The 12,163-nt window shown below is 44.3% G+C and overlaps 1 protein-coding gene across 1 annotated transcript in view; it reads left to right on the forward strand.

The window, feature by feature from the left end:
• msh4 (mutS homolog 4) overlaps nt 1-12,163 on the forward strand; it is a 95,186-nt gene that overhangs the window by 39,679 nt on the left and 43,344 nt on the right. Inside the window, exon 8 of the mRNA XM_080196449.1 lies at nt 5,106-5,278. Coding sequence (XP_080052575.1) covers nt 5,106-5,278 — 173 coding nt within the window. The remainder of the gene's footprint in view (nt 1-5,105; nt 5,279-12,163) is intronic.

Genomic DNA, 12,163 nt, shown 5'->3' on the forward strand with positions numbered 1-12,163 from the left:
CTGTTCGGGTACACTGAGAGAGAATTTAGCATGGCCAATGCACCTAATCAGCACGTCTTTCAGACTGTGGGAGGAGACCAGAGCACCCGGAGGAAACCCACGCAGACATGGGGTGAACGTGCAGATTCTGCAGAACGCAAACTGGGAATTGAACCCAGCTCCATGGCACTGTGAGGCAGCCAGCAGTGTTAACCAGTGTGCCCCTACTGCCCCTTCTGGCAATGGAAACAAATTCTTCTTATTTACTTTTCAAAAAAGTGTGAGGTAATTTACTTTGGAGCTAAAAAAAATTGGATCAAAGTATTTCCTAAATTGCCAGGTGCTTGGGACTATGGAGGAACAGACTGATTTAAGGGTCCAAATATAGAAATCACTGAAATATCATGCAAACATAATTAAAAAACACCAGTAGAGCGTTGACCTTTGTGTTAAGAGAACTGGAATACAAAGGATGGAAGTTATGTTAGTTTTATAAAGCTCTGGTTAGGCTCCTTCCAGAATAGCTGTTCAATTCTGAGCACGTGCCTCAAGAAATATATGCAGGCCATGGTGGGGATACAGTGCAGATTCACCAGAATGTTATCTGGGTTAATGGGGTAAATACTGAGGACAGGTTGCACAGTCCATGTTTGTGGTTCCTTAAACATAGAAGATTAAGGGGTGATCTGGTTGAGGTATTTAAGATGATTAAAGGATTTGATCAGATAGCTGGAGAGAAGTTATTTCCTCTGATGCAGAAATGGGGCAGAAGCTTAAAACTAAACTGGATCATTTGGTGGTATTGTCAGGAAGTAATTAAGGGTGGTGGAAATCTGGAATTCTGACCCCTTCCCAAAAAAAGCCATTGTTGCAGATGGAGATCAATTAAAAATTTCAGAACTGAGACTGATACTTTTGATAAATAACGGCATTCAGATTTACAGAACCAAGGTAGAGTAATGTTACAGATCAGCCCATGACCAATTTCAGTGGTGAAACAAGTCAAGAAGCTGAATGGCCTCCAGCTACTTCCCTTTCCCTCTAATATTCCTCTGTATCTATTGGAACATCGTCTGACTCTGGCTTACATTTTTCCCCAGTTTCGCTTATGATTGCACTATTTGTTTTGTATACCATCATTCTGTTATCTAATCTTCTGTCCTCCACCTCATTGCACACCTCCCATTTTTGTTTTCCACTTACCCCTCTGTCTGTTCAATTGTTCATCTGTAACACTTAAGAAATAGGAACAATAGTAGGCCATTTGGTCCCTTGAACCTAGTCTGCCATTCAATAAGATCGTGTATAGTCTAACAGCAGCCTTCGCCCCACTTTCCTGCCTGCCCCATAGCCCTTTATTTCTTTGTAGATCAAAAATCTGAATAACTCATAAAAATCTATGACTCTAATCTGAATAACTTGAATATATTCAGTGACCGAGCCGCTACTGATCCCAGGTGTACAGAATTCCAAAAATTAACGACCCTTTGAGAGAATAAATTTCTCCTCATCTCCATCATCAATGGGAGATCCTTTATTTTGAAACTGAGCTCGCTAGTTCTCACATTCCCCCAGAAAAGGAAACATCCTTCAGCATCTAACTGTCAAAACCCTCAGAATCTTATAGATTTCAATAAAATCACCTCTTATTCTTCTAAACTCCAATGCATATGGACCCAACCTGTTCAACCCTTCATCAAAAGACAACCATTTAATCCTAGGAATCAACTTAGCAAATCTTCTCCGAACCACCCCTAATGCAATAAATAAGGAGACAAATTCCTTAAAGAAGGAAGCCAACACTGTACACAGAAAATGCTGGAAAAATCACAGCCAGTCTGACAGCATCTGAAGAGAGAGAATAGAGCCAATGTGTTGAGTCAGGAAGATCCTTTGTCAGAGCTGAAGACAAGAAAAACAGGACAAGATTTACACTGTGCGGGGGGTGGGGGAAGGTACAGCTTTCATTGATAGGGATGGTGTAGGCAAAAAGACAGAGGCAATGTAAATGGTGATGATAAAGATTAGGAATGGCATTCTTAGTGTCCATTAAGAGATCGGACTGTGTAAATGGCAGAACAAAGGTACAGAGTGTACTGTACATGGTAATCTTGGTGTGTTTTCACCACTGCCCTGTAAAATTGTAGCAAAATGTCCCTACTTTTTATAGCCTATCTCCCTTGCAATAGAGACACACCCCATTTAGCTTCCAATTTCTCAAATTTCCTTTTAAACTTGCATGTTAATTTTTTGTGATTCACTATAAGAACATCCAGATTATTCAGCACCACAGCATTCCACAGCCTTTGAATAATTTGTTTCTCTAATCTTCCCACGAAAGTGAATATCACATTTTCCCACATTATACGTCATCTGCCAATTTTTTGTCCACTCATTCATCCCTATGTAGAGTCTACTTGTTCTCGTCACAACTTACTTCCCTACTTATTCTCTTAACCGTAATTCTAACCCTACCTATCACCTTGTGCTTCTGATCATAGAGTCATAGAGGTTTACAGCAGGGAAACAGCCCCTTCGGCCCAACTTGCCCATGCCGCCCCTTTTCTTAACCCCTAAGCTAGTCGCAATTACCTGCATTTGGCCCATAACTCTCTATACCCATCTAACCCATTTAACTATCTAAATGCTTTTTAAAAGACAAAATTGTATCCGCCTCTACTACTGTCTCTGGCAGCTTGTTCCAGACACTCACCACCCTCTGTCTGAAAAAATTGCCCCTCTGGACCCTTTTGTACCTCTTTCCTCTCACCTTAAACCTATGCCCTCTAGTTTTTGACTCACCTACCTTTGGGAAAAGATATTGACTATCTAGCTGATCTGTGCCCCTCATTATTTTATAGACCTCTACAAAATCACCCACGCCTCCTACGGTCCAACGAGAAAAGTCGCGGTCTATCCAGCCTCTCCTGATAACTCAAACCATCAAGTCCCTAGATAACCTTCTTCACTGTCCACTCTGCCACCAATCTTGATGTCATCTGCAAACTTACTAACCAGGCCTCCTAAATTCTCATCCAAATCATTAACATAAATCATAAGAATCATAATCATAAATCCCTACAGTACAGAGGGAGGCCATTTGGCCCATTGAATCTGTACTGATCACAATCCCACGCAGGCACTATTCCCGTAACGCCACACATTTACCCTGCTAATCTTCCTGACAGTAGGGTCAATTTAGAATGGCCAATCAACGTAACGCGCACAACTTTGGACTGTGGGAGGAAACCAAAGCACCCAGAAGAAATCCATCAGACATGGAGAGAAAGTGCAAACTCCAGATAGACAGTGACCTGAGGCCAGAATTGAACCCGGGACCCTGGTGCTGTGAGGCAGCTGTGCTACCCACTGTGTCATCGTGCCATCCCTGATAAATAACAGTGGAGCCAACACCAATCCCTGAGGCACACCACATCAGAGGTAATTGATCTGAAAGGCTACTGGTGAGGCCACAGCTGGAATACTGTGTGCAGTTTTGGTCACTGCACTTGCGGAAGGATATATTGGCCTTGGAGGGAGTGCAGAGGAGGTTCACTAGGCTGAAACCGGAGATGAGGGGGTTGGCCTATGAAGAGAGACTAAATAGACTGGGTCTGGGGGATGGAATATAAAAGTAGGGAGGTTTTGCTGCAGCTGTATAGGGCACTGGTGAGGCTGCAGCTGGAGTACTGTGTGCAGTTTTGGTCACTGCACTTGCGGAAGGATATATTGGCCTTGGAGGGAGTGCAGAGGAGGTTCACTAGGCTGAAACCGGAGATGAGGGGGTTGGCCTATGAAGAGAGACTAAATAGACTGGGTCTGGGGGATGGAATATAAAAGTAGGGAGGTTTTGCTGCAGCTGTATAGGGCACTGGTGAGGCTGCAGCTGGAGTACTGTGTGCAGTTTTGGTCGCCGCACTTATGCAAGGATATTTTGGCCTTGGAGGGAGTGCAGAGGAGGTTTACTAGGCTGATACCGGAGTTGAGGGGGTTGAGCTATGAGGAGAGGCTGAATAAACTAGGCTTGTACTCGTTAGAGTTTAGAAGAATGAGGGGAGATCTCATTGAGACATATAAGATGATGAATGAGATGGATAGGATAGAGGTGGAGAGACTCTTCCTGCTTAGAAAGGACAGTAGGACTAGGGGGCACAGCCTCAAGATAAAGGGGGGGTGGTTTAGAACGGAGTTGAGGAGGAACTTCTTCACTCAAAGGGTGGTGAATCTCTGGAATTCTCTGCCCATTGAAGTGGTGGAGGCTGCCTTGCTAAATATTTTTAAGACGCGGGTTGATGGGTTTTTGATAAGTGAGGGGATTAAGGGTTATGGGGAGAGGGCGGGAAAGTGGAACTGAGCCACGACAGATCAGCCATGATCTTATTGAATGGCGGGGCAGGCTCGAAGGGCGAGATGGCCTACTCCTGCTCCTATTTCTTATGTTCCTATTTCTTATGTTCTTATGTACTCGTTGGAGTTTAGAAGGATGAGGGGGGATCTTATAGAGATGTATAAGATAATGAAGGAGATGGATAGGGTAGAGGTAGAGAGATTCTTCCCACTTAGAAAGAATAGCAGGACTAGAGGGCACAGCCTCAAGATAAGGGGGGGGCCAGTTTAGATCAGAGTTGAGGAGGAACTTCTTCATCAAAGGGTGATGAATCTCTGGAATTCTCTGCCCATTGAGGTGGTGGAGGCTACCTCGCTAAATATATTTAAGTCACGGGTAGACAGGTTTTTGATAGACAAGGGAATTAAGGGTTATGGGGAGAAAGCGGGAAAGTGGAACTGATCCACTTCAGATCAGCCATGATCTTATTGAATGGCGGGGCAGGCTCGAAGGGCTAGATGGCCTACTCCTGCTCCCATTTCTTATGTTCTTATGTAACTTTAGCCCCACTACCTTCATCTTCCTATGTTGGGTTTTCCGAACACTCCAAAATTGCAGTAGTATCATTGCACGTTGCTGCGAGCAGAAAGAAATCTGAGAGAAGAATTTCAGGTTCAAAGGGCTGAATGCCTTCCTCCTGTTCCAAATACTTGCTTTGTTGAAACTTTGGAAAGAAATCGTTTGTTTCTTTCCAAAGTAAATCTTTCCAAAGTAAAAGCATTTTATTTTATTTTTGCAGAAATAATCACACGCTGTTTGGAGTCCTAAATTACACAAAGACAGCTGGAGGGAGTCGTAGGCTTCGCTCAAATATCCTGGAGCCCCTGGTTGATGTGGAGACCATTAACACAAGATTGGACTGTGTCCAAGAATTATTGGAGGAAGAGGATCTCTTCTTTAGCCTTCAGTCTGGTCGGTCTGCTTGTTTTCTGGGGAAATTTGGGATATAGCAGTAAAAATCTTCTTCAGTTCACTGCCTTTTGGGCAAGTCTGATGCATAGTTCTGCCGTCTCCACAACAGGTAGCACAAAGAGGCAGGTCCCAAAACCACCATGAAAGGTTTAATAGGGTAGATGTAGGGGAGATGTTTCCACTATTGGGAGACTAAAACTAGGGACCAAAAATAAATAATCACAGATAAATCCAATAAGGAATATAGGAGAAACGTATTAAGTATTTGAGGTGGATAGCAAAACTGTAGTTCAAGGAAAAACTGAATAAATCCATTGGAATCGTAGAATCCTGTTGAAAGAGGCCGTTCGACCCATCGAGTCTGCACCGACCACATTCTCCTCCCAGGCCCTATCCACGGTAACCCATGTATGTACCCAACTAATCCCCATGACACTAAAGGAGCAATTTAGCATGGCCAATCCACCTAACCCTCACATCTTTGGACTGTGGGAGAAAGCCGGAGCACCTGGAGGAAACTCTTGCTGACATAGGGAGAACATACAAACTCCACACAGACAGTGACCCAAGCTGGGAGTCGAACCTGGGATCCTGGTGCTGGAGTTCTATGAGGATGTGTCTAGGGCGGTGGATAGAGGAGAGCCGGTGGATGTGGTCTTTCTGGATTTTCAGAAGGCGTTTGACAAAGTACCTCACAAGAGGTTATTGCAGAAGGTCGAGGGACATGGAGTTGGGGGTAGGGTGTTAGCGTGGATAGAGGATTGATTGTCAAATAGGAGGCAGAGAGTGGGGGTCAACGGGTGCTATTCGGATTGGCGGATGGTGACTAGTGGAGTGCCCCAGGGGTCGGTGCTGGGGCCTCAGCTTTTTACCATTTATATAGATGATCTGGAGGAGGGAACCGAGTGTAGGGTGTCGAAATTTGCTGATGACACCAAGATTGGGGGAACGGCAAATTGTGCGGAGGGTGTGGAGAGTCTGCAGAAGGATCTAGATAGGCTGGGCGAATGGGCCAGGAAATGGCAAATGGAATTTAATGTTGGCAAGTGTGAGGTGGTCCACTTTGGTAGGAAGAATGGTAGGAAGGACTATTACTTACGGGGCGAAAAATTGCAGCAGGCGACGGTGCAGAGGGACCTCGGGGTCCTTGTGCATGAGTCGCAAAAACCCAGCTTGCAGGTGCAGCAGGTGGTCAGGAAGTCAAATGGGATGCTGGCCTTCATAGCGAGGGGGATTGAATATAAAAGTAGGGAGGTCTTGCTGCAGCTGTATAGGGCATTGGTGAGGCCGCAGCTGGAGTACTGTGTGCAGTTTTAGGCGCCGCACCTGCGCAAAGATGTTTTGGCCTTGGAGGGAGTGCAGAGGAGGTTTACTAGGCTGATACCGGAGTTGAGGAGGTTGAGCTATGAGGAGAGGCTGAATAAACTAGGCTTGTACTCGTTAGAGTTTAGAAGAATGAGGGGAGATCTCATTGAGACGTATAAGATGATGAATGGGATGGATAGGATAGAGGTGGAGAGACTCTTCCCGCTCAAAAAAGACAGTAGGACTAGGGGGCACAGCCTCAAGATAAAGGGGGGGCGGTTTAGAACGGAGTTGAGGAGGAACTTCTTCACTCAAAGGGTGGTGAATCTCTGGAATTTTCTGCCCGTTGAAGTGGTGGAGGCTGCCTCGCTAAATATTTTTAAGACGCGGGTTGATGGGTTTTTGATAAGAGAGGGGATTAAGGGTTATGAGGAGAGGGCGGGAAAGTGGAACTGAGCCACGACAGATCAGCCATGATCTTATTGAATGGCGGGGCAGGCTCGAAGGGCTAGATGGCCTACTCCTGCTCCTATTTCTTATGTTCTTATGTTCTTATAAGCAGCTCTGAGGTAGTCAGGAGAAAAGAATAGAAGGATATGCTGATGGTTTGAGATGAGGCACACGCGGAGGACAAAAGCTGTCATGGACTGGATGCCTATTTCTACATTGTGAATTCTGTATAATTTTATGAGTTATTTGCGGACTAAGGCGGGAATTTTCCTCTCCTGCGAGCGGTGGGAATTGTGGTGTGTGGGGGCACAATATTTGCTGTGACTGGAAAAGTTTCTTTCCCATCAGTGGAAAATTAGTTTGGGATTACCTTGATGGCAGGTTGAAGGTGAGTCGATTTTTCTGCTGAGCTATGCCAGGAAGTACATTTGCATCTTATGAATGCTGATTAAAAGGCCAGCTAGACAGAATTACATTCCCCTTCCAAGTTAAGTGCCTCACCAGCAGACAATTAGAACAGTCTGTTTTATCTCTGTGTATAACTGGCACGTACATGATGAGCTTCAGTTTATCCACAACTTGGAGGTCAATTGATGCCGCCTTTGTAATTATTCCATAACTGGGGAATGTTACTTGGAGGCAGGATTTGGAGGATGTGGAACATGAGAGGGGAAGCTAAGATGGAGGCAGGACTCAGAGGGGAAACATGAAAGAGGAAGATAAGAATTAGGTGGTGAGGTGGATGAGAATGTGGGCATGGAAAAAGACGAGAGGGGAGGAGGAAGATGGAGATAGGAGTAAAGGGTGGTCAAGGAACAGAGTAGAAGAGTGAAAGACTGTCTGGTGGCAAGAATTAAGAGACTGTCCAAGGCAGAGTCAGAAACTGCCCTGGGGTTGAGATCATGCTGTCAGGGGCATATATTCAAGACTGACTATAGATCTGGTCCTGTGTAATGAGACAGGAATAATCAATGATCTGACAGTTAGGAATCCTCTTGGAAGACGTGATCACAGTATGGTTGAATTTAAAATACAAATGGAGTGTGAGAAGGTAAACTCCAATACCAGTGTCTTGTGCTTAAACAAAGGAGACTACAATGGGATGATGGAGGAGTTGGCTGAAGTAGACTGGGAGCAAAAGTTTTATGGTGGAACAATTGAGGAACAGTGGAGTTCTCTCAAAGCATTTTTTCACAGTGTTCAGCAGAAGTATACACCAGCGATAATGAGGGACTGTAGAAAAAGAGATAATCAGCCATGGATATCTAAGGAAATAAAGGAGGCTATCAAATTGAAAGAAAATGCATATGAAGTGGCAAAGATTAATGGGAACCTTGAAGACTGGGAAATCTTTAAAGGTCAATAGAAAGCCACGAGAAAAGCTATAAAGAAAGGTAAAATGGATTATGAGAACAAATTAGCTCAGAATATAAAAACAGAAAGCAAAAGTTTCTACAAATATATAAAGCAAAAAAAAGTGGCTGAAGTAAACATTGGTCCTTTAGAGGATGAGAAGGGGGATGTAATAACTGGAAATGAGGAAATGGCTGAGGCATTGAACAGGTATTTTGTGTCAGTCTTCACAGTGGAAGACACAATAATATATCCAAAATTGATGCCAAGAAGGCTACGCTAGATGAGGACCTGGAAACTATCATTATCACGGAAGAGGTAGTTTTGGGCAAGCTCATGGGATGAAAGGTTGACAAGTCTCCTGACCCTGATGGAATGCATATCAGGATTGTAAAGTAGATGGCGGAGGAAAAAGCAAATGCAACAATGGTAACTGACTAAAATTCGATGGACGCTGGGATGATTCCTGCAGATTGAAAAGCAGCAAATGTGACGCCACTGTTTAAAAAAGGAGAAAGACAAAAGGCAGTTAATTGTAGGTCGGTTAGCTTAACTTCTGCAGTAGGGAAAATGCTTGAATCTACCATCAAGGAAGAAATAGCGAGACATCTGGATATAAATTGTCCTATTGGTAAGACACAGCATGGATTTATGAAGGCAGGTCATGTTTGACTAATTTGGTGGACTTCTTTGAGAACATTACATGTGCAGTGGACAATGGGGAATCTGTGGATGTGGTGTATCTGGATTTCCAGAAGGTATTTTACAATGTGCCGCACCAAAGACTGCTACATAAGATAAAGGTGCACGGTGTTATGGGTAATGTATTAGCATGGATAGAGGATTGGTTAACTAACAGAAAGCAAAGAGTGGGGGTAAATGGGTGTTTTTCTGGTTGGCGATCAGTGACTAGTGGTGTGCCTCAGGGATCAGTGTTGGGACCGCAATTGTTTATGATTTACATAGATGATTTGGAGCTGGAGACCCAGTGTAGTGTGTCAAAATTTGCAGATCACACTAAGGTGGGTGGCAGAGCAAAATGTGAGAGGACACTGAATGTCTGCAAAGGGATATAGATAATCTAAGTGAGTGGCGAGGGTCTGGCAGATGGAGTACAATGTTGGTAAATGTGAGGTCATCCATTTTGGTAGGAATAACAACAAAATGGACTATTATTTAAATAGTAAAAAATTGCAGCATGCTGCTGTGCAGGGGGTCCTGAGTATCCTTGTGCATGAATCACAAAATGTTGGTTTGCAGGTGCAGCAGGTAATTAAGAAGGCAAATGGAATTTTGTCCTTCGTTGATAAAGGTTTAAAAACAGGGAGGTTGTGTTGCAGCCATGCAAGGTGCTGGTGAGGCCACACTGGTGTACTATGCATAGTTTTGGTCTCCTTACTTGAGAAGGGATATACTGGCACTGGAGGGGGTACAGGGGAGACTCACTAGGTTGATTCCGGAGTTGAGAGGGTTGGCGTATGAGGAGAGACTGAGCAGACTGGGGCTTTAAGAACATAAGAACATAAGAACATAAGAAATAGGAGCAGGAGTAGGCCATCCAGCCCTTTGAGCCTGCCCCGCCATTCAATAAGATCATGGCTGATCTGTCGCGGCTCAGTTCCACTTTCCCACCCTCTCCCCATAACCCTTAATCCCCTCTCTTATCAAAAACCCATCAACCCGCGTCTTAAAAATATTTAGCGAGGCAGCCTCCACCACTTCAACGGGCAGAGAATTCCAGAGATTCACCACCCTTTGAGTGAAGAAGTTCCTCCTCAACTCCGTTCTAAACCGCCCCCCCTTTATCTTGAGGCTGTGCCCCCTAGTCCTACTGTCTTTTTTGAGCGGGAAGAGTCTCTCCACCTCTATCCTATCCATCCCATTCATCATCTTATACGTCTCAATGAGATCTCCCCTCATTCTTCTAAACTCTAACGAGTACAAGCCTAGTTTATTCAGCCTCTCCTCATAGCTCAACTCCCTCAACTCCGGTATCAGCCTTACTCATTACTCATTGGAATTCAGAAGAATGAGGGGAGATCTTATGGGAACATATAAGGTTATGAAGGGAATAGATAAAATAGAAGCAGGGAAGTTGTTTCCACTGGCAGATGAAACCAGAACTAGGGGGCATGGCTTCAAAATAAGAGGGAGCAGATTTAGGACTGAGTTAAACAGGAACTTCTTCACACAAAGGGTTGTGAATCTGTGGAATTCCCTGTCCAGTGAAGCAGTTGGGGTTACCTCAAAGAACAAAGAGAATTACAGCACAGGAACAGACCCTTTGGCCCCCCAAGCCTGCACTGACCATGCTACCTGACATAATTAAAACCCCCTACGCTTATGGGGGCCATATCCCCCTATCCCCACCTCATTCATGTACTTGTCAAGGTGCCTCTTAAAAGTCACTACAATATCCACTTCCACTACCTCCTTCGGCAATGAGTTCCAGGCACCCACTACACTCTGTGTAAAAAATCTGCCTCGTACATCTCTTTTAAAACTTACCTCTCGCACCTTAAACCTGTGGCCCCTAGCAATTGACTCTTCCACCCTGGGAAAGAGCTTCTGACTATCCACTCTGTCCATGCCTCTCAAAATCTTGTAGACTTCTATCAGGTCTCCCCTCAACCTCCTTTGCTCCAGTGAGAACAAACCAAGTTTCCCCAACCTCACCTCAATGCCCTCCATACCAGGTAACATCCTGGTAAATCTTTTCTGTACCCTCTCCTAAGCCTCCACATCCTTCTGGTAGAGTGGTGACAAGAATTGAACACTACATTCCAAGTGCGGCCTCAGTAAGATTCTATAAAGCATCAAGATGACTTGCCAATTTTTAAACTCAATACCCCGGCTGATGAAGGCAAGCATGCCGTATGCCTTCTTGACTACCTTCTCCACCTGCATTGCCACTTTCAGTGACCTGTGTACCTGTACACCCAGATCTCTTTGACTATCAATACTCCTACGGCTTCTGTAATTTATTGTATATCTCCTATCTGTATTAAACCTTTCAAAATGCATTACCTCACATTTGTCTGGATTAAATTCGATCTGCCATCTCTCCGCCCAAGTCTCCAATTGATCTACATCCTGCTGTATCCTCTGATGGTCCTCATCGCTATCCGCAAATCCACGAACCTTTGCATCGCCTGTAAACTTACTAGTCAACCCAGTTACATTTTTCTCCAAATCATTTATACATATTACAAACAGCAAAGGTCCCAGCACTGATCGCTGAGCAACACCACTGTTCTTTGTGCTGTTCTTTGTTCTTGTCAGAGAGTCAATGCCAACTGGCCTCCTTCTGCACTGTAGTGACTCTATAGAGGCTGCAAGATTAGTCATGTCCTACAGAGTGGTGAAAACAGCACTAGACAGAATACTCAAAGAAAGAATCAATGCAAAAACGCATCCACAATAAAGAAATATCCCCAACCTCCCTGCATCACTTAATGTGTGCCGACCAAAGAACAAAGAAAATTACAGCACAGGAACAGGCTCTTGGCTCTCCAAGCCTGCATCGACCAAGCTGCCTGACTTAACTAAAACCCTCTATCTTTCTGGGGACCATATCCCTCTACTCCCATCCTATTCATGTATTTGTCCCTGAGGTGTGCATTTCACTCTCTGACTAAGCCAGTCACAACAAATAACAGTGATGCACACATGAATAAAATGAAACTAACATAATATGAAATATTTACAAGTGAAATTTAAATTTGAAAAAAAATGTCACATTTGTGCTCTCAGGTCTTCTGTTAATGATATTGGAGT

Source organism: Carcharhinus amblyrhynchos, chromosome 9 (assembly GCF_965287045.1).
Source record: "Carcharhinus amblyrhynchos chromosome 9, sCarAmb.v2.hapA, whole genome shotgun sequence".
In the NCBI taxonomy this organism is placed as follows: Eukaryota; Metazoa; Chordata; class Chondrichthyes; order Carcharhiniformes; family Carcharhinidae; genus Carcharhinus; species Carcharhinus amblyrhynchos.